Raw genomic sequence first — 25,367 nt, 5'->3', positions numbered from 1 at the left:
ATAATCCTCATTTTCACCTTACTGGCAGTATTTCCGTGGCACTTACTGTGTGCCACATACCAGTAAACTAATGCTAAGCCACTTGATCCTCACAACAACCCTAGAAGGTGGGTCTTTTTATTGTCACCCATTTTACAGATGAAAGAAGTGAGGCAGAGAGAGGTTAATTAACGTGCCCAAGGTGACACAGCCAGTAAGCCACAGAGCCTTTCTGGTCCAAATTTAAGGCCATGCATGGTGATTATGCCTTGTACAAGCTATTGATCCTGAGAATCTAAATGTAATTAAATGTTCATCTATACAATTTAATTTCTAGCCAGGTTCTTTAAAAAAAAAAAAATCATCAAAATCCTAGATACTCACGGTCTCAGATCTACAGCACAGTTAGGATGAAAGGCAATGTCTCCCAGCCCCAGTGCCCTCCCTATTTCTTTCCACCACCAGCTGCTCCAGGGTGGAATGAGAGCATCTTCTAGAGACAGATGGAAGGAAAGGCGGGACTCAGCAATAATCTAAAATTCATTCTTTGCCTAATTTGTGGGGAGAAGGCTGAATGACAAGGTATTTTTCTGAGACCAATGTCAAATGACATGGGCAATGTGGAAATTGCCCCCGGGGGTCAGGCAGGCCCACATGGAGCTCTGAATGGCTCTGTGAGGTCTCCAGAGGACTGCAGAGGCCACTGCAGACCCTCTCCACGCATGATGTGCCCACATCCCATGAAGTGGAAAAGCCTCAGATGTCCTAGGTTTCATGAACCTGGGGCCTGGCACTCTCTGAGCTTCAGCTTCCCCCTTTGTAAACGGAGGTAACAGAAGCAGCCACATGCTTGGGTGGCCTCAAGATGGGAGGTCATGCCATTTCTCTGCACAGATGTAACAGCCTGCCACACAGGAACCCAGGCGATGTGTTAGCAAGGTTTTACTTCTGTGGCTTATTGACGCAAACGTGACCCATCCTTCTGTCAGATACACCTGTCTCTCCTCACCCCCCTATCCTCTCCCAGCCTCAGCGGAATTCACCCCAGCAAGGGGTGCAAAAGGAAGGTCAGCTCCCACCCAACAGAGATCCACCAGGATTAGGGATTCTCAACGTCCCCAGTTCCCCTTTGGTGCAGATGGGTGAGGCTTCACTCCATGACTTTGAGACCTAAACCATGTCTTGGGAGAAGGGCTGGTTAGCAGTGAAAATCCTCCAGAAGGTTAGCAAATCAGCAGAGGGCTACACTTGCACACCTCACAGTGAGCCAAGGCACCCCTTCTGTCCCCACAGACACACACTGCATTCCCCGAGCACACCAGCTTGCAGCTCAGAGCCACTTGGCTTGGGCCGTAGGGGCTGTTGCCAGTAAGTGCCCACCGTCTGCGTCTCGGAACTTCCCAGAAGAGGCCCCAACGGAAGGGTCTGTCGCTGAAACTGAGCTCAAATTACTTGGGCTCCAAGGAAAGAACCATAGACTCTGCTGGCTGGATGGAACCCCAAAGGTTCATCTGTGGCAAGCTCCAGTCTCTCTAAATTCAGCTCACTCCAGAAATAACAGCCTCTACCCACTCCTGAGCGTGGGAAGAGATGTAGAACAGCATTTCTGAAACTTTAAGGTACATACGAATCACCCAGGGATCTTGTAACACAGAGTCTGATTCAGTAGGTCTGTCGGGGCAAAGGTGGCTGAGATTTTGCATTTCTAACAAGCTCCCAGGTGAGGCATGGATGTTGGTGGCTCTACAGACACACCTTGAGCAGGAAGGATCTAGAAGGTTTCCTGCCCTCAGAAGCTCCTGCGTTTAGAGAAGAAATACAGTACGTGGGTAGATTGGGCTAAGACACAAGCTATTTATTTTTTCCAACCACAAACCACAGTGTCTTTATTTATTTATTTATTTATTTATTTATTTATTTATTTATTTATTTATTGTAAAGAGTTTATTTATTTAAGAGAGAGAACAAGAGGAAAAGAGCATGAACGGGCAGAGGTGGACAGGACTGAGAGAGAAGCAGACACGGGACTCGATCATAGGACTCGATCTCAGGACCTGGAGATCATGACCCGAGCTGAAGGCAGACTGAGCCTGAGCCCCCAGGCACCACACCACAGTGCCTTTAACACCATAGAAAATTAACTGTTGGGTGGAGGAGCAGATGGTTCTGATATGAAGATCAAGTGTACAATCAGAACAACTGGCAATTACTACACTGTCCTAAAAATGACATAGCTAAGTAAAAATGTCCTGGGGGGCGGGGAATGAAGGAAGGAGGAAGGAAAGAAGGAAATTAAGGGGAGGGCAGTACATGATGAAAAATGATCTCTGAACCTCCAAAGAGTCTTCTTCCAAAAAAAAAAAAAAACAAAAAAAAAACAAAGAGTCTTCTTCCCGCCACCCCTGCCCCGGCTAGGACACCCCACTGTGGAACTCAGTATGACTGACGGATGCATTGTATCCCCTCCCAGAGTGTGTTCCTGGCCCGTGTCTCTCATCTCTGAATCCCTGGCTCCTAGCACGAGACCTGGCTCTCACAGGAGCTCCATAAATACATGTTTTGTGAAACAAATAGGGATAATTGCTAATCATGAAGGTTTTTGATTTTAGGGGTCAGGTGGAGATTATCTCATTTAAATCTCATAACAACCTTGTGAGGTCTGTAATATTATCATCTGCTTTTCACAGAAGAGGAACACAGAACTCAGGAGGATTGAATAAAATGGCCAGTTGTGTGCGATCAGGGGTTGGGATGAGGACGCAGGACGCTAGGCTCCCAGAGCCCATGCCCTTGACTGAGAGAGGGCCAGGTTTTGTGAGGCCTGAAGCTTTCTGAGGGGCCCTTTTTTCAGAAAAAAAAACAGATCAAAAAACTGCTGCACAATTTCCAATAACATGTCCATGTGGACAAATCTCTGGGACCTTTCCTGGCCTTGGAGCGGCCAACACAAGGGAAGCAGTGGGGGGGTGGGGAGGTGACATCTACAGCTCAGGCTGCGTTAGCTTCACGGCAAAACTGCCTCTGATCTTGACCCACATGCTGGAAATGAGAGGGGAAGGAATAGGAAGAGAGAGGGAGAGATCAGAGGAGAGCAGAAGGAAGGGAAGAGAGGGGGAAGAAATCCAGGAAGGGACTCTAAAGAGATAAGTGGAAGAGAGAGTGGTCAGAGGGGGGACAGGAGGCAGTTAGTGGGGAACTAAGGCTGCCCCTGGATGAATTGGTGGGGAGGGTCCCGCAGAAGTTCCCATCTGGCTCCTGGGAGGTACGGGGCCCTCTGCACCTCCACCTGCAGATTCTGCAGCCTTTTCCCAGACACCACAGCAGCCCCACCTTTCCTTAGGCCCCCAGACCCACCTGGGAGCTGGGCCCAGAGCTAAGCCAGAAGGGTCGAGGAAGCACCCCTCCAACATGCCACCCCAGCAGTGCTCTAGTGTAGGCAGCTACCTCTCTTTCCTGGTTCATCACCTGAGCACCCAGAGAGGAGATTCAAATGTGGGCCACACAAGGAACCAGGGCTGGGGAGAGCTGGGTGCAGGCTGGCCCACTGTCCTTGCACTGTCAGACTGCGGGAGTCCTCCTTAAAAGGGAGGCACCCACATAGGTCTTTGCAGCCTGTCCCCCCAAAGCACCTGTTCTGACATGAGAGGCACTTCACTCTGCTCCAGACTTCCAGTTCCAAAGCCCCCTGCCCTAGAGGGGGGAAGGGCTGGTGCCATGTTGGCTCAAGAGACCCTCAAATCAGCCCCGGGTTTGTGCTGCTCAGAGATAAGTCCAAAGTCACCCCACACTGAGTAGCTGAGAGGGGGCCAACCAGCAGTTAGATCTACCCCCCTCCTGCTCAGACATCACTACCATGTTCCATGAACCGTGTTTCCCAGACCTTAGGCCTAGAGCTTCAGACACTCGCACTGCTTTCAGCCTGTTCACGTGGAGAACACCAGATTCACGTCCCGGCTCTGCCAAAAACTTGGTGCAATTTGGGGGCCAGCCACTTCCTGTCCATGAGCTCTGATCACTTCAATGATCCAATGGGAACAAAACGTTTCCTCACATGGTTGCATGGGCCCCAGGCATGGAGGGGCCAGGGCACATGTCTACCCTGGGCTGGTCTCCAGGAGGGTCAAAGCCAAGGAACCGAAGACCTGGATTTGTTCGGAATCGGATGCTAATTTACTGTGTGGTCTTGGGTATGTGGCCTTGCCTCTCTGATTCATGGTTTCACCTCGTCTAACCCCTGCCCAGGGAGGTATGTGTGAGGCGGGGGTGGGGGGGGGTGGGGGGGTTTGGCAACTCAGCCCAAGATATTCAAATATGTAATTACCAGTAAGGACGGGCAAGGGACACGTGGAAGGGGTGCCGGCAGGTGCACTGGGTAGGAGCCCCGCAGGGACCAGCTCCGCACCTGGGGGCCAGGGCAGGGGGCATAGCACATCTTCTCCAGGGCAGAAGGCGCTCTGTGAGCCTTCCCATCCTGTTGCTCCACACATGGCAACAATCCAGTCCTCCTGAGCACCCCAAAGTCCTCCGCCTTTCCACAACCCCCATCAAAAGCACCCACACATGGAGAAATGGTGGGGCTAGGAGAGAGGGAGCGCCCTCCGACATCCCCACCAGCAACACCCCGTGGGGGGGGGGGGAGTCATTCAGGCAGGAAGGCTTTTGCAACATCCTAGGCGTGTCCCCTATACGGAGGCCAAAGGGCCGTGAATGACTCCAGGTGTGTTCCAGCCCCTAGGATGGTGTCAGGTTACAAGATGCATTAATCATTCCAGTTTAGCAACTTCGCCTGTGAGGTTGTTTTAATCAACTGGCCCCACGGTCCCCAATCACTCCTGGAACAGGGCAGTGGAGGCGGCCAGGGTGCTACGGGGAGAGGGATGCGGCACATGCGGCCCCGAGGCGTGCCCTGCACTTAGGCCTCTTCCAGCCGCCGCTGCCCAGGCCTCCGAGCTGGTGCCAGCCAGGGCCCATCCAGGAGGACCTCCTGACGGCCACCCCTCAGCTCCAGCCGCAGAGAAACCTGGCAGATCGCAGAGCCGGCATGGTGAGTGCGGGCGCCCTCTGCTCTGAATTCTGGGGGAGGGCAGGTCTCCCCATAAAGGGCCCTTCTGACAGCCTGTGGATTTTGTAACAGCTTCCCAGTGAGAAAAGAGGTCACACCGAGTCACCCCCACATTCAGGCCCTTAGAAGCCTCAGTACCCCCCTGCCCTCCTCTCCCCTTCTTTACCAAAGGGCGCTGCACAGCACCCATGAAGCTGGACACATGGGCCACTATTCCCTCCTAAATCCTGCCCGCTCTTCGTGCAAGGTCTCCGGGCCTGTTGGCTAAGGTTGGCACTGTTGTTCCAAGGGCAAGGGGCTGTTGTGACGGCCCCGTCACCTCCCTGGGGAAATGGACTCCTTTTCTTCTTCAATCAAACAATGGACAGCTGCCCCAAAACAACCCAACGTGTGTGGGGATCTACTTGGTCTCTTTCTGGGCCCTGTCCCCTCTCTTCCTCCCCCTCTGAGCACCTAGAGAGCTTCTTCACTGTCTTGGGACAAAGAGAATCAATCCCATCTTTCCAGGACAACTGAGGACAGGGAGGGAAGACATAATATCTGGATCTGAGTGGGGGATCTCAGGGAATCTTCCTTCTCTGCTTCCTGGAGAACAGCTTTTGCAGTTGCCAGAAAATCAACACAAAAATGAAAGGGGAGGGAAAAAGAAGGAAGGGGAAGCTTTCTGTCCAAGGGGAACAGAGGTGACTGGCTGGGGCCTCGCCAGTGGCGGTCCCCTGACCCCCAGCCTGAGCACTTCCCATGACATTCCTCTGGAAAGTCTGGCAAAACTCTAGCCCCAGTGCTGGGGTAGCAGAGGGTCAGGAAGGGGAAGGGCTTGCCTGCTTTGTCTGCAATTCAGCCGGCTTACCCTGTCCCCATCCAAGGAAGCACTTAGAAGCCGATCCCCCATGGTCCTGCTGGGCTCTCTGGAGAGAAGAGGAAGTAGCTCCTGCCTGCCTGGCTGCGAGCTGCTTATTGGGGGCACTGGGGAGGCCTGGGTGTCTCCCGAGAGAGTAGAGACATAGGAAGGAGGTAGATTCTAAGACAGTTAACTGGAACACAAACTATAGGACCAGAGAGTCAAATGGCAGCTCCCTTATTAGCGTATTATTCCGGACACTTTGATCTTCTGAGACTCATCATCTTCCTCTGTAAAATGGAAACATTTTCCATGCCACCCCCTATGCACACACACAGTGGGTGGAAAGATTGAATGGGCCAGTGATGTGAATAGCTACGTAAACCTCAAAGCCCTGTACAAATGTAAGGACCCAGAGGAATCCACAACAGCAAATGACAGGTGGGCAGCATGGCCAACACTGAGCTTCACCAGCCGGAGAGGGAGCTGGACATTGCCATATGAGGGAGGCAGGGCAGGTGGGCACACAGCAGCGCAGGCCAGGTCTGAGGCCCCAACGGCAAGGTAGCAGCGGGGCCAGGATCCTGGGCAGGGCCAGGGAGCTTCTGGCCCAAGCTAACCACTAAACCACCTGTGCCTAATAACCCAGTGATTCCCTCTAATGAGGCCCGGACAACCATAGCTCCCAGCCCTGGGGAGCAATGGAACAGCTCACACCCAGGCCCAGCCCTCCCTTTCCCCTGCTCCTCCCTGCCTCCCTCTCACCCCTGCTGGCCCGCCCTGGACAGAGTCCTGTCTGGTTGCTACCTCACCACAATGGTTCTCCCTTGAGAGCTGGGTATGACTGGGAGGGCCCAGGGAGAGCAGGAGCTGTGGAAGGCCCCAGGCAGAGGCCTGAGCCCAATCTCTGACCCCAAGGGAAATGTGGCCCTGTGATCTCAGCTGCAGTTGAGCCCCAGAGGGAAACCTAGGACCCTGGCAAGAGCCATCCTGGTCTCGGCTCCTTACTGCCCACAAGGCCCCAAATATACCATGAGCTACCAGAGCAGAGTGTTAGACACCTGAGGTCAGTCCTGGCCTGGCTGCTCCAGAGGAAGCAGGTTCTCCTCAAGGGTTTGCTGGGCTTGGCTGGACCGAGGAGGTCAGCAGGCCTGCCGTGGCAGTGGGGGTCTGGGAGCATGGGCGGGCCCACCGCAGACGGGCTGAGTCGGCTGCCCTCTCAGCCCTGGTGGTGCCATTCTGGGCTCTGCAAAGACCCTGGAGGGCAAGGTCGGCAAGGAAAGGCTGGGTCCCTGCCTGCCCCCCGGGTCCCCTCACTACCTGGGCAAGGGGCTTGATGCTGCTGTGACCCCAAAAATAGTTCCATCCACCTAACCATTTAACCAGCCCCTGTAAGTGGCCAGCCTCCAGACGGCAGGAAGGGAGGCAAAAGGGTACAGTGACCACATTCTGCCCCATAGCCTCCCAAAGTCGATAGCTCCTTACGCAAAGGATCATAAGAGAATGTGCCAAGTCCAATACCAGGGGGGACTACAAGGCACCCCTAGGGCAGAGAAGGCAGGGAATTAATTCTCTCTAGGGTGGTCAGGAAGCTGTTCCAGAAGAAACAGTATTTGCGCCAGGCTCTCTCCAGGCAGAGACGGTGGAAAGCGTGTTCCAGGCAGAAGGAACTACATGGGAACAGTGAGAGTGACAGATGGGGGCACTGGGGAGGCTGGAGCGGCGGGCACAGGCTGCAGAGAGGGACACAGCTGGGGGCCGAAACCCCACGGTGGCCCCGCAGGTCCCTACTTGGCGCTTGGGTTCAGAGTCCCCACGGAGCCCTGGAGCCCAGTGGGGCCAGACCAGCTGCCGGAGGCTCACACTCTGGGCCGAGCCACGTCCAGAATGGGGTCGAGGCCACCCTTGCCCACCAGGCAGTGCAGCGGGCACCCAGCTCCATTCCTGTATTCTACACGACGTGAGATTCCTCTGTGCTGGCACTAGCCTTGCTGGCAAGAGAAAGCAGACACGGGTCCTGCCCTCAGGGAGCCCCGAGTCCAGAGGAGGTGGAGGGCGGGAAGGGACAGATGGTTCTCAATCACATCAATCAAGGTTAACTAACAAGTGACAATGGTGAGGCGCAGAAATGCACAGGGGCTGTGAGAGCTCAGGCCGGGATGTGGCCTCATCTGGGGGTCAGGGGAGCCTGGGCTGCACAGGAGCCAGGAGGGTGGGGAGGAGGTGCGGTTCCAGGCAGAGGGAACAGAGGATGCGAATGTGGAAGCACATCCCCCAGATCCCCTTCCACCTCCCAGGGCTCTTCCCATGCAGCCTTTGGGTAGAACTCTGGCCTGGCTCCTGACAGGGACAAGTGTCTAGGCCTCAGGTCTCCTCATGCCCCTGGCCTCTCTCCCCCCATCCTTCCTTGTGCCCGGCTGCAGAGGCCAGCAGTCACAGGCAGCAACCACCCTGTACTCCTCTAGGCGGCTTCTTTGACAAAGCCTAAGAGGATCAGAGGAGCTGATTTGGGGAGGGGGGATGTAACAAGAGAGAAGATGGGGAACAACAGGCCTCAGGAACTCTGAACAGACTTTCCACCTTGGGAAGTCAGGAGACAGAGGCTCTCAGGCCTGAGAATCTGCATTTCAGATTTCCCAGCAGCTCCCCGCAGCCTTCCCTCTTGTTCAGATGAAAACATCTCCTCAGTAAAACCCTTCAAATTCCCAAGCAACGATTCCCCCAAGGCAACAAATCCCTCACAACCTAAAATGCGCTCATTTGCCACAGTTTTATTTAAACCTGTTGTCACCAGGCTGTGAGCTTCTTGAGGACCGGGTCTTTGCCACCTGTTGCCCCTAAACCTAGCACAGGGCCCAGCACACAACAGGCACATGATAAATGTGTGTGAGTGAATGACAAGTAAATGACAAAAGACTGAATTCCCATAACCAGCTGATTTATCTGACACTGATAACAAAGTGAGCCAAGTCCAACTGGAAAAGATGCCAGATTCTATCAGAGGTGTTGCCAAGGTGTTTTAAGTCAGGGCTGGGGTGAGGGAGGGACAGGCCCGAGCCTTCCTGGAAACCCCAGGGACTGGAGAGAGAGAGAGTCTGAGCAGAGCCCAAGTGGCAATCCCCCTGCGACGCGCTTAGCTCCACCCCAGAGCCTGCTGCTCTATCACAACTGCAGCACAGAAATTCGTAAACAAGGCTCAAAACCACAACACCCCCATCCCCCTCCCTCCCAAAGCAGCTCCCAGTTCCCTGGCATAATCTACATGCAACCAGAAACTCTCATAGGGTAGTGGGTGAACGGGATGCTTGAGGGAGAGGGCGAGATACTCAGGTGGTACCTGTCCACGGTGGTAACAGTCTCCTGTCACGACCTGTCCTGCACGTTGGGCTGGCTGGGCTCAGCCACATTCACAGGCCGAGCCCACCATGGCTTTAGGCATTTCCTGTGATCGCAGTTTCTTCCTTTATAATATGCATTCACTCCTTCATGCAGCATGTGTTCCTTAAGCATAAACTATGTGCTAGGCATTGACAAGGACCTGAAGATTCAGAGAATATGTAGAATCAGAGCTCTCAGTTTTATATCCTCCACAGATGGAACAGAGGTAGGGTGAAGAGCTCCCCCCACCCCGGGCAGAGCAGGCCACCTATTCACCCACAGATGTTGACACCAAGAGGGTAACACGGCTGAGGTCACTCCTCCTCGCCTCCATCCCATTCCCACCCTGACACGGGGCCTTCATTCATGATCACATCTCTGATCCCCAGAGAGGACGGTACTGCAGGGCCATTGGGAGCATCTCTCCCGAGTCACGGGTGGTCTAAAGAGAATGCCAACAGCAACATCTCGTCCCTACCTGAATGCAGCAAGCACAGCATCTTGCAGCCTGAGAAGCACCTTCACATCCAGAATCTCCCTGAATCTGACACCAGCTCTCTGAGACATCATGATCCTCGTTCTACAAATAAAGGAATCCCAAGGCTCAAGAGGTTGATGACCTGAAAGGGTCACTCGGCCAAGAAGAGTCAGGGCAAGATCCCTAAGCTCTAGGACTTCAATATCAAGTGCCCAGATTTTTCCTTATGCCCTCCTTCTCCTCCAAGATGTGAACCCATAGACATGAACCTGAGACTAGACCTTGAACTTGCACTACAAAGTGCAGAACCAGGGAGCCCCACCTCGCTACCTAGAAGCTGATCAACTCTATAATCTAAAGCACGCATTGAGTGAAAACTGTGTTGACTAGCATGAGCAAGTGGAGCTTATCCTTTCTGCCAGAAGACTTCAGCCCTCACTACCCGAGCAAAGGCCACAAGGAGGATGTGAGCACACAGACAAAGGAAACCAGTGGGCAGAATTAACTTAGATTTTTCTCAAGACAACTGAGAAATTTCCCAATGCAGCCTGGGAAAACCATCAAGTTGCCATGAGATCGTGAAGGATAGAAATCTGACTTAGAGGAAATTTTAACCAAATCAGGGCTAAGACTGGTCTCCATGGAAGAGGGCAACAGAAGCACCAGGCTAACAACAAGCAAGCTCTTCCAAGTCACAGGCCCTCAGGAAAGGTCCTTAGACGTCTTCTCAGATCAGAGGCCAGTGTTTTCCCAAAATTGTTTTAGCCTCGGAGCCCACTGCCCACTGAGATCTAACATAGAACCCCCAAGTGGAAAACAGCCTGGGACCCCCATGCACTCCTGCCCTGCCTCCCTTGTCTTGCAGCAATCCCAGGAGTCCCCCCCAGGTCCTCTAGGGTGCCAGAGAGCCCTTCTCTGGCCTTGCCCTGGTCTACTGTGGACATCTACACCATCTAGCTTCTACTCACACACATTGTTACTTAGATGATCTCCCCTGCAGTGAGAGAGAAAGAGACTTTCTGTAATGTCCCCCATTCATCCTGAGCATCCCCTTTGCTGCTTCCTTGAGATGTCCCTACCCACTTTAAAAGACCAGGTCTGTGCTACCCAATATCTTTGTTTCTCTGGCCTGTAGCCTCCTCCCTTTGTTCCTAAAGAGGTCACATGACATCATCCTAGGACCCCTAAGTGCCGCTGTCCCTACCCCAATGCGTGCTCCAGGGTGCAGATTCCCTCCTGAGGGAGGGCGCCCGGGCCCCATAAAATCACAAAAATGACCATTTGTGCAGGGCCTGGTCCACACATGCAAGGCCCTCTGCCAGGCTCCTTCCACAGATGACAGTTTTTGAGTGTGTGCAAGGCCAAGTACTTACTAGGTTCCATAGTAGTAGTCATTAATTACTAATAAGAAATAGTAGGATATATGCCTCGTGGGCACAAGGACTTTGTCTTTTGTATTCGCTGCTATATGACCAGCCCCCAGAACAGTGCTTCACTAAACGGATAAAATAGGCTTATTCTTGTTGTGTTTATTATTAGGGGCATTTAGTGCATTCTTACTCTATACCAGGCAATGGGCTAGAGGCTGTGTATATTCTGGTCTCATTAAGAAGACTTAGAACCTCTCTCTCTCTCTCTCACTCACACACACACACACACACACACACACACACACACAGGAAATTGAGGCTCTGGGGGTTGAAGACCTCGCCCGAGGCCTGTGCCCTGTCCACAGCCCATGGCCTTCCCCAGCCGACGGCAGCCCAGGGAGGACAGCCTCACGTAGGCGCAGAGTTCCTGAGTGGGCAGGGAAGTGGTAAAAGGGAGCTTCAGTTATGTAACTGCCAAGCTCTAGCTGCAGAGAAGCCACAGGGCACGGCTGCAGCAGTACTTACAGGATCACGAGTGCGGAGTTCATGGGAGACACCGAGAGTCACTGCGGACATTTGCCAGGAGATGGAGGCTCTTGGCCCCAGCAGCCAAACCAGCTCCCCAGAGGCTGCTTCCCCGGGAGCATCCGGACCAAGCGAGAACACTCAGTCCTGCCCTTGAACATGCACTGCCATGCACACCCTCCTTGAACGCTGAGTGCAGCCCTGCTCCTTGAGCCTCCGGGATAACTGGAGCTGAGGGCACGGATGTCCAAGTCCCACACTCCTCTAGCACCGAGCCAGGGGCGCCTCCTGCATCATGTAGTTCATCCGCACCCCCAAACCCAGGAGGCAGATCACACACTTCCCATTTTACACATGAGGAAACTCAATCACTTGCCCAGGAGCACAGGGCTCATAAGGGGGCGGAACTGGATCCAGGCCAGAGCTCCTGACACAGAACTCAGAAGGAACAGGGACAGGGGCAACTGTCATCTGGCCAGAGCAACTGAGACCCCTCGAACCACAAAGACCCACCAAGGGGGATCATGAACAAACCCGTAAAAGCAGGAGAGGACCAGACAGGGTTCCTGGGGCCTTGGAAAGGTGCATCGTCACTGGCAGGCGGAGCCCCGCCCGGAGCCTTTCTCACTGGCTCTATCACCGATTTGCCACCCCTGCTTCCAAAGGCACAAACTGGGGCCCAGAGATGTTAAGTGATTTGCCCAAGGTTGCTCAGCAGGTAAACTGTAGAGCTCGACTTTAGAACACCAGGGCCCCTCTTCCCTCACACCACCTCGCTCCTCAAAGTTTAAAGGACAATTCCGAACAAGAAAGAGAGGGCGTGATGTTTCGAAGGCAGTACAAACTCTGCGGGATGCTCTTATAAACATCAGACCACACCTGGGGTGGCAGCTCTTTAGCTCAGATAAATTGCAGTGTTTAGAGCACGCTCCCCTACTCCCCAAGCTTTAAGACCCATCAGCCCCTCCTAAAGGCACACCCCAACATTCCCTTAGGCAAACCCCTAAGGGTCACCAGCAGTCCAGGTGGTCTGACTCCTGAGGCCTCTCTCGTGGCCCCTTCAGCCACTGCCCACACATCACCTGCAGGTGCGCGGAGGTGGAGCTGCTTCCTTTCCAACAGACCCTGGAGGGGGGGGGGGCTGCATCGACCCCCCCCCCCGAGGGGGGGGCAGAAAGAAAGTTGAGCCAAGTAGAATTGTGGAGAACTAAGACTACAGAGAATGGGCCGCTTCCCCCAGACACCAAGAATAGGCCACCGGAGGGGTTTGTAGGAATCACCGAGCTACTGTTAACGGTAGCGTCACCAGGGGCAAGTTCAACCCAACCCAACAGGCATGTACTAATACCTCACTTCTGCTCTTCACGTTGTCTTGCCATGTGACCTGGGAGAGACCGCATGGTGACTGTGCCTCGGTTTCCCTACTTGTGAAACAGAAATAGTTACCCCTGCACCCTCTGCCCTGGCCCTCCCTGGAGTCAAGAGCTGTGCCTGGACAAAAGGTTCCTGGTGGCAGGACCGTGGCAGGCCACCTGACACCTCCCAGCCCCCCTAGGCCCTGCCCTGGAGCCACTGTGCCCTGCAATGGGGGTTGGGGTGCTCAACTCAAATTGCTGACAGGTCAGCACCTACATGGCTCAGAACAAGACCCAGTGGCTTCTAATGTAGCAGGCGAGGCTGAGGTCAGCCCTGAAGGAAAATGCGATGCTGTACGGATGCCTCGCACGAGGCAGAGCAAGTGCAAACATTCGCTGGGACCCCAGCATGTGAGAGCTAGGGCACCCAGCCGTGCATGGCCCCGGCAGGGGGTCCTGTCTGGAGAGGATCCTTGAGAGCCAGCTTGATTTGCCATCTCCGAGAACATTCCATGTGTCAGGGCTGCTGCATCACAGCCAGGCCCATCTCGGGAAACCCGTACCCTCCCTCTGCTGACCCACAACCTCCCGGCCCCCATGGCCCCTCTCCTCATCTTACCTGTCATGGCTGAAGCACCCAAGAGAGGAAGTACTTGCCCGGTCTGGTAAAGGCATCAAACTGCCCTATGCCTGCTGCAGGTGGAGAGCACACAGCCGCCTGCTTTTGGGTCAGGGGGTGGGGGGAGTGCAGGTTCAGGGTCAGAGAGCAGAGGAAGGCACCTGCAGAGCAGCTCCTGAGCCAGCCAAGGGCCAAGCCCTGCTCTGTGAGCTGTGAGCAGCCTCTGGGACTCCTGGCTCGCTAGAGAACCTCCCCACCCACTCCCCTGGGCTCTCCCCTGCCATGTCCCTGGCCTGGGCAACCTAGCTCCCACCTGCCAGAGCCACAAAGGACCTATTTATCCCCTCACCTAGCAACAGCAGCATCTCTGCCTCTAGGTGTTCCCGGAGAGACCATGGGAAGCCAGGGCTGGAGCCCCCACAGGAGCCTGAAACTGCCACACCACGGAGCAGAGCCAGAAAGCCCCTTACTGGGAGCCCCTGCCTTTCCCCCTTCCCCTGTACCCCAATCATCCGAGCTCTGCCCCTATTGACTTCTTTCCAGAGCAAGAAAGCTCAGAGTCAGCACTGCAGAGAGGAAGAGAAAAATAAGGCCCAGAGGCAGGCTGCTTGGCAAGGAAAGCAGACAAAAGAGCTGGCCAGGCTTTCTGCTGCTCCTTTGGCCTCTGAGCTGCCACCTCTCAGTATTGGCTGGCGGGGCACCTGCCTGTTTCAATGTGTAGTAATAACCCTCTTATCTGCTTTCCATCTTTGAGAGTCTCCATGTACCCAAGGGACTTTTAAATTCAGAGAGATTAAGGTGTGGGCCCAGAGCTACACAGCAAGTCAAAAGACAAGGCAATATGAGACCTTCTAATCCCCGGGCTGGCGGGCTCTTGGTGTCTTCTCTGCAGCACACTTAAGCCTCATCCTCAGTTAAAAATAAGAACTGCCAAGTGCCTGGGTTCATCAGCTCTGAGCTAGAAAGTTAAAGCTGCACTATGCCCAACCAGGTCCTAAGGGTAAATAAAGGAAGGAGGAGGAAGAGATGAGAAACATGCACACCACAAGGGAGAGAGATGAAGAAGGGATGCTAATAACCGCAAAGCCCCTGCTAGGTGGGAAGCAGTAGGCCCTTCTGCAGACAGACCTCTCACTCTTGCTGATGGAAGACTTGGAGAGCCAGGAACCAAGCAGACATGGGTTTGCCTGGGGAGCTGGGGAGCTGCTGGGGGTAATCTCTGCCCACCAATGCATGCTAACTACGCAACTAGACTTCACGCCAGGGAGTAGACAATCAAAAGGACACAGTCCCAGCTAATGGTACTTCCCAAAGTAGGTTCCTACAAGGGGGCGTGGCAAGGGGATGAAAACAACAGTCCACTGAGTCCAAAACCCTGGCCCCCAAGGGCTGGATCTGTTCCTGATTTGTTCTGAGGCCACAGGAGCCACTTAATCTACAGGAGGCTTAGTCTTCTCTCCTGGAAAACTGGGATAATTTCTCAGGGTGGTTCTGAAGATTAAATGGGACAGCAGGGATCCCTGGGTAGCTCAGTGGTTTAGTGCCTGCCTTTGGCTCAGAGCGTGATCCTGGGGTCCTGGGATTGAGTCCTGCATTGGGCTCCCTGCATGGAGCCTGCTTCTCTCTCTGCCTGTGTCTCTCATGAATAAATAAATAAATTTTTAAAATCCATTTGTTAAAAAAATAAAAAGTAAAATAAACGGGACAGCAATTATGCAAGACATTGTAAGCTCTGTACTGATCCCCCAATGTTAATTGCTCTGCCTCTATATTTGGGTCGCAAAATAATGTCTTTCTGTGACCAGCAATGGACCAAAAAGCAGGGAAAGATAATTCTCTGAATTAGGCAATCAATAGGTGATTTTCATCAGCCTTCTAACACCCACCTTCTCCTTCTTCCCCACCCCTAGCCCCTCCTGGCTCCAGGGGCCCAGGCATTGTAACCCAGACAGCAGGAGCTTCCTTCCGAGATAAACCCCTAAGTCAGACACCAGTTGGGCTGGGCCTGTGAGTCAGGGCCCCACAGTGGACTGAATCAACACAGCAGACAGGCCTGACCCAGCCAGCAACCCAACAACACAGGAAAGGCTGGTGCCTTTGCTAAGCCTGGGCTGGGCCTGGGCTGTGGCAGTTGTGACCAGGGGATGAGTTCAAGTTGAGGATAAACTGTGACATCTCCAGCAAAGCAGAAGGCAGCACAGTTGATGTATCACGGCCTCTCAAGCTCCTTCCCTTTACCAACTCCTGGGCTAGACATTTCCCCAGTTTAGGAAACCAGAAGCCTGGGGTGGTCCCCAGAGGACCCTTTCAGCTTTGCATCCTATGATCATGGCCCAGACTCACCCAGTGATAGGGGATGGCCAGGTTCCTAAGTCTTACCTGGTAAGTTTTTTTTTTTTTTTTAGATTTTATTTATTTATTCATAAGAGACACAGAGAGAGAAGCAGAGACACAGGCAGAGGGAGAAGCAGGCTCCATGCAGGGAGCCCGATATGGGGCTCGATCCTGGGTTTCCAGGATTATGCCCTGGGCTGAATGCGGCACTAAACTGCTGAGCCACCCAGTCTGCCCTTGATTCTTACCTCATCTCTCGGCCCCATTTCTCTTTTCCCCCCCCAACTTGGGATGGATTCTGGGCTGAAAGGCAACAAGGCTCCTGCGCACTCCCATCCTCATCCTGCTCAGGAAGGCAATTCACATTGATATTGCCAGTGGCCGCTCATAAACCTTAATGTGCCCACCTCCCTGTCCATTACCCTAGATGTTTATGACCTTCAGCAGCTCCTCTTCCGGGAAGTCTGGCAATCCATCCTCCCTGATCTCACCATGTTGGAGAAGAGGCTTCAAGAAAGCCAAAGAGCAGGCCACTCAATGGAAGAACTCAGGTGGTATGAGAGTCAGAGTACAGCCCGGGAGGATGGGAGGATGGGAGTTGGACTCCTTGAACCCCCTCAGCATAGCCGACTGCTTCTTTATTTTCTCTTTGAATCTGAGGTGCACACCACTGAATGAATCAATTCTTGATTAATGACATTTCCCACTGTTGGCTTCCGCAGCATCCCCTTTGTAACTCCCCAACTAGTTGAATGGCTTTAATAATGATGTAAACCTCCATAAACCCACCACCCCTAACAAACACTGCATCTAACCATCTGCCCTCACACACACATCCCCTCCCCCTGCCCAGGTGGGTGGGCAAGTCTCTTATGTTTAAGTAATCCAGTGAATATTGATTCTACATCTTTGCCAGGCCAGCAAAGGTGCTAGAAGCCCTCTGGAACATAAGTATCATTTTATCATTTCCTTGATTCCTTATGAAAAAGAGTCTGGGTTATGTGTAATCTTTTGAGGATTTACTTTCTCCTCTAATGTTAAATTACTGATACCATCCATTTATTTTGCAGTGCCATAGTTCATTTGTTTTGACTGTAGCATAATATTCCAATGTGTGTGTGTGTGCCAGAGTCAGCTCATTCAAGGTGGGCCTGGTACTGAGCCCTGAAACCAAGATATTTTCCTTAATTCTTTCACTTAAGTATTAAATACCCACCCTAGGGGCACCTGGGTAGCTCAGTCAAGCATCTGCCTTTAGCTCAGGTCATGATCTCAGGGTCCTGGGATCAAATCCCATGACAGCCTCCCTGCTCAGTGGGGAGCCTGCTTCTCCCTCTCCCTCTGCCCCCCGCCCCCCACTGATGCTCATGCTCTCTCCCTCTCTCAAATAAATAAATAAAATCTTAAAAAAAAATAAATACCCACTCTATGCCAGGCATTGTAGGAGACACCAGGGATGCCCTAATTACCAGTTAGTCATAGTCTCTGTCATTCTAGCTTGTAGTTTTGACTTAGTTTATTTTGTTTTCAAAAAAGGTGTGGAATGTTTTCTGTAGCACTATTCAGTAGATTGCAATCGAAAACATATTAGCTAAAGGGGTACTGAGGTCACTTCTGTTCACAGATGAGGAATCAAGAAAGTGCAGACTGTGAACCTCTTTTGTTCCGTGTCTCGGCTTCAGCACAATTCCGGTCCCATCAAAGGCATACAGTCAATATTTGTTGAATTAATAATAAACACAAGACTTGCCCTACCTACCTCAACTAATGTAGGCATGTGAGCACAGGCAGACTCAGGGAGAAAGAATGAATTGACTGAGAAAGGCCAGTAAGTGGATGTTCCTGATGTCCCTCTAACCTGCCCCTCCCACAGCCTTTGCATCTCGGTAAATACCCTCCTACGTGCTCCCTGAAGACCCCAGAGCATCCAACCCACTGGCAAGGCCTGCTGCTTTGACCTCCCAAGCACGCAGTGACTTTCCCCACCACCAGCGTCTTTCTCCTTCCTCTTGTTCTTGCAGATCTTTGTTCTGACCTTCTGCCTCCTCTCTGGCATTCAGATCTCATCCCAGGGGCTCTCTCCAACCACCCTGGCCCCTTCCCTAGGTCTCTGGCTCTAAGTATCCACCAGGCACTGTCTCCCATCACCTGTTTTACTCTGCATGGCACTACTGGTTCCAGCTTCCTCTGGTCATACCTGTCCTCCCCCTGCTTTCCCCTATTCCCCACCCACCAGAGGTGAGGGCAGGGCCTGGCCTGGCCTGTCTGGGCACCTCTCCCATCCTGCTGCACTTATTTCTTATTTGTCTTTGAATCCACAGCTCCTAGAGCAGAGCTTTGTGAAATATTTCATTGAATACTCAGTGACTTAATGCTACCCGTACTGGTTATCAGACAATTGAGATCCTTTTCAGCCTTGAGCTTGACTGAGTCAGACAAAAGAATTTTGTAAACTCTTATACACAGACTGTATGTAGATTAAGTACTGTTGATACCACTATTACCCAACTCTACAGCCATGGCAACGCAGCGTTGCAGGACTTTTCTCATCTTTACCCTAGAAATAGTACTCCCTCCAGGTGTTGGAGGTAGTGGAGGACAGGTAGCTGGGAATGATCTATAGGGCAGAGCCTAGAGTCCAGTTCCATCTAACAGCATCTGTCCCATCTTTCCAGTGCAAAATTCTGAGGGTGCAATGGCCTTAAGAAGCAGGGACTGATTGCCCAATGGGAAAGCTTTGCAGCAAATGCTGGGGGGCCCAGGAGGGAAGAGACCCTGCCAGTGTGAGCCAGGCCCTCCAACTACGTAGTTCACTTAAACCTCACAGTGGCGCTTTGAAGTAGGTGCCATTTTCTCCACTTTACGAAGGGGGAATGGAGAACCGGGGAACCTGAAGCTCAGAGAGGTTAACTATCTCACACCCAAGACTCACAATTAATAAGATGCAGAACCTGTATTCCAACTCAGCCCTGCAGACTCCAGAGCCTGCTGTCTCTGCTACATCCCCCAATTGCCTAAGCCCTCATGCCACCCAAGGGCAAAGCCAGGCATGCCCCTCCAGCAGATTACAGAGTTTGGGAGGAAAGGAAGAAGCTCCTTCTCCCAATGACTATGTCTGCCATGCTCAGTCATGGGAGCAAACACCACCTAGGGATTCCCCGCTCCCCACTGCCATTGCCAACCAGACCTAATCTGGGACACCCACCCAAGGCTTAGAAGAAGCCCTGTCACCCCCAAATGGGACTAGAAAAATTCTCAGATGAAAACATTCAAAGTCCTGCAGCTCCTCCACCTACCAGTGGAACCATTGTGACCTCAGCACCATGAGCAGACAAGTCCCAGGACGGAGACCCAGACCCCAGACAGGCCTGCCGCTCACCCAGCCCAGGGACTCCAGCCCCTATAGCAACTGGAAAGGGAGCAAAGAGAAGAGAGCTTTCTAGGAGGCACAAGAGTGAGGCATGCGCCTTGGCAGTCCTGTCTCCCTTACCCTTTGCTTTGCGGGAAAGGGGGTATATGGACTTCGTATGTGAGCCTTATGTGCATGGTTCCTGTGTGTGACCTTGTGTGGCTGTGTGTGTGCTGAGTGCACACATGAAGTGATGTATCTGGAAGAACAGAGGCTTGTATTTGTGTATGTGTGTCCATGGTGACCTAAGAGTATACTTGCAGAAGTACCATAGTGCTCTGATATTGTTTTATCTTTGTCTATTTGCTCTATTCAGTATAAAATACATTCAGTAAAGTACTCAAATTTAAAGTGTACCCCCTAGTGAATAATAAACATATATACACCCATGTAACCAACACTTAGATCAAGATCTGTAAGTTTTCCAACATTTCAGAAGTTTCCATCGTGCTATTTTCAAAAACTGCCCCGCTTCCCCAGTCAGTAATGTTCACTATTCTGACTTGTATCACCATAGATTAACTTTACCTTTTAAATTTTGTATGTATGAAATCATACAGAGTTTGCTCTTTTGTATCTAGTTTCTTTCCTTCATTATTATATCCATGAGATTCATCCATAGGTCATTGCACTTAGCACTAGGTAATGTTTGTCTACTGTTGAAATATATTCCATCATATGAATATACCACAATTTATTTATTTACTCCACCAGTGATTGACCTTTGGGTTGTTTCAATTTTTAGCTATTACGAATGCAGTTACTACGAACATTCGGGTACAGGTATTTTGCTAGACACACGAACTTATTTCTCCTGGCTTATTCTTGGGTCATAGAATCCTAAAATATTCACATAGTTAGCTGATTCAGCCAGATTATTTCCCAAATTACCTGTACTAACTTATATTCCTGACAACAGAGTGTAAGAGTTCCAATATTCCCCATCCTCAGCAATACTTATCATTGTCCATCTTTTTCATTTTAGCTATTCTGGTGTCTATGTAGAGATATTGTGGTATGAATTTGCACTTGCCTGATGAGCATATTTTGGCACTGATTGGCCATTGAAGTATCCCTTTCTGTGAAGGGTCTGAGTTTTGTTTTGTTTTTTTTTTTAAATTTTATTCATTCATGAGAGATGTTCAGTGAGAGACAGAGACACAGGCAGAGGAGACACAGGCTCCTTGCAGGGAGCCTGATGTGAGACTCGATCCCAGGACTCCAGGATCACGCTCTGAGCCTGAGCCACCCAGGCATCCCAGCGTCTGAGTTTTTACAGAATTATAGCACCTATTGAAGTAGACATAAATGGTTGCAAAACAGACAGCAGAGCAGAATCATCCTGAGAAACTTAGCAATATAACAACCAAGCAGCCTGGCATTCCCACAATTGCTAACTAGTACACCTAGTTAGCTAGTTGTACCAGTTAATATAAATGTAAAACTGAACTTTCCATGTTGAACCAGTTAGACATCGCTGAGCCACCCAACTTAGAATCAGCAGGAAGAAGGAGACAGAGATGAGAACCAAGAGCCTCCCCTGGGCTCTCAGCCTCAGGCTGAGGGCTTCCCTCACTCATCTTACTATTTTTCCTTTAATTACAGGATCCGGACAGTGATCAACCCCTGAACAGCCTTGGTAAGTTAAAATCCGGCTTCCCCTCATCCACCTCAGCCTCCAAGTTTCCACCAGTCACCAAATAGATACTAAACCCCCCTTGCTTGGCCCTCACCACTGCCACCAAGGGCTAAATGCTGTGGAAGATCTCCATCCACCCACCCATTCATCATTCAGCAAAAATGTATTAAGCAACTGTAAGGTCCAGGATAATTCTAGAAGCAGGATGCCTGGTCTCCAGGGAAATAGGACCAACAAACCTAAAGCCACAGGAGCAGTGATTCTCCAACTCATTCATTCAGTCACTCACTTTCTTATTCATTCAACCACTCTGTGGATGCCTGCCACATGCCAGGCTCTGGGCTAGACACTAGACTAAAGCAGGAAATAAGACAGCCAAAGTCCCTGCCCTCATGAAGTTGTTTTGACCATGCTGCCACAGAATAAGCTAGACACAGGCATTTTCCCTGGTAGACTAGAAAATGATAGTGTTTGCCTGATTTACAGGAGAAGAATAGTTTAAGAGGTAAAGTATTCCCAAATTTAATGGAACACTCTTTTTTTTTCCCCTCCCATTCCATTCTGCTAAACCACTGATAACAATTCCTGGTAGCCTGCTGGATTAACAAAATGAGTGAGCAAAGCACAAATTAATAGGACAAATCAACAAGGAAATAACCGATCCCCCTTACTTCAACAATTTTAGGACCTCAATAACGATCATAAGCAATGTCATCTTCCCAAGTAAGATGGCACCTAGTTTATCCTTTGGAATTCGATAGACCATCATGTCCCCAGAGAACACCAGACATCCAAGGGCTTTACCACCTGAGTAAGCCTGAGAACTACCCAACCAGAAAACAAGTTAGATTTGCCACCAATGCCCGTGTGAAGGGAGCTCAAGAAGGAGAGAGCGGTGCCAAGCCATCAGAGATAATAGTATCATGGGTGAGGCAAGCATTGACAAAGCCCCCACGGGAATAGACTATCACAAAACAGAAGGATGTGATGAGGGTTTCAGTGGTGAAAGGGAAGAGCAGGAGTAAAGATTCAGAGGTAGGAATGAAGGCAGGTGTGCAAGGACCAGGGGGGAGTTGCCCATGTGGCCCTGGGAGCTGGCGAGGATTAGCAGCGGGAAGTCCATGTGGCAAGGAGACAGGGGCCAAATCACACTGGCTTTGACAGTCTGAAGAAGAGCATGGTCTAGATAGGGAAGTCGCGGAGGGTTCTCGAGCAGGGATATGACAGCAACATGCTGGGAGGCTCTGTCCCACAGCGGTGGGCAGGATAGCCTGGAGGGAGGAACGGTGGCAGGCAGGGAGGCTCCTCATAGCTCATGGTGGCTTTGTTAACTTTAAGTATGAAACATAAGCCAAGAAAACTCTGCAGTTCCTGATCATGTTCTTCCTGAGAGCATCAGGGAGGCAGAGACATCAGGACCTGGACAGGGGAACTCATGAAGGGACTCCCTTATAGACGGTCCACCTCTGAGAAAATAGCCCACCTTGCATCCCCAGTGGGAGGTGCTCAACAAAAAAAAAAATCACTCATGGAGGAAGAATGAACGAAATGTCACCATGCCCACGGCCTCGGGAAAGAGGACAGTTCTGCACACTGCTAGAACTTTAAAATGATACCTGCTTAGATTGATCAGCTCCTTGGTGCCAGCCCACATCCCCAGGGCCTCAGCTCTGCATCCAAGGCTTCAACTCCCCTGAGGAAACGCTTTCAACAGATTCAATGATACCAGCATTTACTGAGCACCAGGCTCTGGCTGGATGCCATTCTCTGCTTTTAAAGTGCTGGGGAAAGAGATCGAGACAGACATATAACTAGCCACCATTCCAGCCAGAAAACAAGACCTAGAAGATGGAAAGGATGTGTGCTTAAGAGATCAAGCAAAGAACGATTCACGTATTCATTTGGCAAATATCTGCTGAGACACCAGCAACTCAGCAATGAACAAAAAAGAAAGAAGAAAAAAACTCCTTATCTTCATAGAGTCTTCATTTCAGGCAGGGATGGGAGGGGACAGAGAGTATATATAATCTGTAAAATACAGGGTATGTTAAGAGCTGATAAGTGGTATTTTTTTTTAAATGGGGAAGGATGACAGGAAATGATTACCTTTTTATTTAATTTTATTTAAATTCAATTAATTAACATAGTTTTTATTAGTTTCAGAGGTAGAGTTCAGTGATTCATTAGTTGGTATAACATCCAGGGTTCATTCCATCTTGTGACCTCCTTAATGTCCATCACCCTGTCACCCCATCCCTCCACCTCCCTCCCCTCCAGCGACCCTCAGTTTGTTTCCTAGAGTTAAGTCTCTTATGCTTTGCCTCCCTCTCTGATTTCGTCTTATTTTTCCCTTATTTCCCCTATGATCCTCTCTTTTGTTTCTTTAATTCCACATATGAGTGAAATCATTCCTCTGTTTTAAGGCATCTCCAGGCTCCTACCTGGTCTCCCTAACCCCAAACCCTTGTTCCCATCCACCTCCTTCCCTATGAAAGATTCATCTTTCTAAATATGAAAAGATATGAATGTGATCATGTCCCTCTGCTCCTCAAAGCTCTCCATGGCTCCCCACTGCCTTCATGGTCAAATCCAAATTCCTAGCATGGTATTCAAGACTCTCCACAGACTGACATTGCCAGTCCTGCCTCCACAACATGCACTGGCCCATGTTACACCTCAGGAGCTCACAGTCACCCACCCCTAGGCCTTTGCCCAGCTGGTCCACCCTAACCTCCCCGCCCCCACCTCACCTACAGAGGCCCATTTAAGTGAGTGCTTTGATGGCGTCTGGCGGTACTGGAGACTGTGTCCTTGTTCACATCTTCCCCCAAACTGCTATCTCCTTAAAAACAAGGACCATTCTAGGGACTCCCTCTCTGTTGAGTTGGAGATGGAGGCCATTAGGATGCATTTATTAGGACTCTATAAGCATGTAATATGTTGGAGGTCCCTGCCCTCCTCAAGCTTACAATTTAATCAAAAGATAAGTCAGAAAAGAGGATAAATGATAGTAAAGCAAATGAGTACTTGCCTCTCCAGGGGCAGTTCCAAGGCAGACTGGCCAGGGTGAAACATCCCAGAATAGGCTAAGACAAGGAGAAGACGCCATGGTCTGGAGGCTCATTAGAGGGGCACAGGTGAGAGATGGATAAGCCTGGGTAAGCAAAGGAGATGGGATGACCGGGTGCTGCTGAAGCTAAGCCCAGTCTGCAGGAATAAAACCCCAGTGCTAAGCAAAACTGTCCCCAAGAGACATTCTGCAGCTCAGCACTGGGGTCAGAGGGCAGGGAGGCTGTGGGCCTCGGCAGGGATGGTCTCCAAGTGCTGACCTCAGGCTCTCTCCCTCTGCCTCACAGATGTCACCCCACTGCGCAAACCCCGCACTCCCCTGGAGACATTCAAAAAGGTGGGGATCCCCATCATCGCAGCCTTGCTGAGTGTAGCGATCATCATCATCGTGGCTGTCCTCAGTAAGTGGCGGCCCTCACCCCCTCATGACTGCCCCCACCTCTGTCCTCACCCCCACAGTAAACAGCAGCTCCTGCCCGTGCCTCTGAGCACAACCCTACCCTCCACACTTCCACCCAGCAGTCCTGGGCAGGTGATCTGCAGAAAGCTTTGTGTGACATGTTTCTACTCCCGGCTTTGAAGGGAGCCTTCCAAAAAAAAAAAAAAAATGAAGGGAGCCTTCCCCAGGAGTGAAAGAGGGTGGTGAATGCAGCCCCCACCTACCCCGATAATCTCTGCCACAGGGAAAGCACAGCTGTACATGGTACAAATCCATGCAGGCAGGCAACTGGCCCCCAGGAGGCCAGGAGGCCCCTGCCTCCTTCATCAGGAGTCTGTAGACACCTGAGCACGCCTACTGGCTAGAAGAGAGGCAGGGACACCGACAGGAGGCACCAGGGAAGCCCACCCAGGCAGACAGCACCCCCGCATCCCAATTTCAGCTCTGTCTTCTCAGCCAGTGCCTGAGACCCAGTGTGATGTAAAGCAGGCCACTCGAGGACAAAGAGTGAACTGAATGACCCGCAATGTCCACATCCACAGTCTCAGTTGTGACTGTCCTTGCTTCTCCTCCCCCATAGTCACAGCAGGCTACTGACTGTGCTTTCAGGGTGGGAAGTCATCTTTTGACCTCTACCAACTGCACTCTCCTCTCATCGGTAGAACATCCCATCTCTCCCAGAAGGATATTGGAGATAATGTGGGTCAACTACCTGGATGAAAATCAGGTTGTTCAAAAGTATGGGTCATCATATAGGGTGCAGAGATGTGACCAAGGCCATAAACATGTGTTTGCTAACCCAGCTGGGACAGGCCCCTCAGGAGCCCGCACCTGGAACCATGGTGGCATTTCCACCAGCAGCAGCCACTG

General features: G+C 51.5%; 1 protein-coding gene across 1 annotated transcript in view; it reads left to right on the top strand.

The window, feature by feature from the left end:
- The first annotated feature begins 4,698 nt into the window (after positions 1-4,698).
- Positions 4,699-25,367, top strand: part of TMPRSS4 (transmembrane serine protease 4) — a 35,260-nt gene continuing 14,591 nt past the window's right edge. The window contains exons 1-3 of the mRNA XM_041769798.1: positions 4,699-5,023; positions 20,956-20,989; positions 24,346-24,459. Of these exons, the coding sequence (XP_041625732.1) occupies positions 5,021-5,023; positions 20,956-20,989; positions 24,346-24,459 (151 nt within the window). The 5' untranslated portion in view covers positions 4,699-5,020. The remainder of the gene's footprint in view (positions 5,024-20,955; positions 20,990-24,345; positions 24,460-25,367) is intronic.

Source organism: Vulpes lagopus, chromosome 10 (genome assembly GCF_018345385.1).
Source record: "Vulpes lagopus strain Blue_001 chromosome 10, ASM1834538v1, whole genome shotgun sequence".
NCBI classification, from domain to species: domain Eukaryota; kingdom Metazoa; phylum Chordata; class Mammalia; order Carnivora; family Canidae; genus Vulpes; species Vulpes lagopus.
The sequence above is the reverse complement of the archived record's forward strand: the minus strand, read 5'-3'. Positions and strand labels throughout refer to the sequence as shown.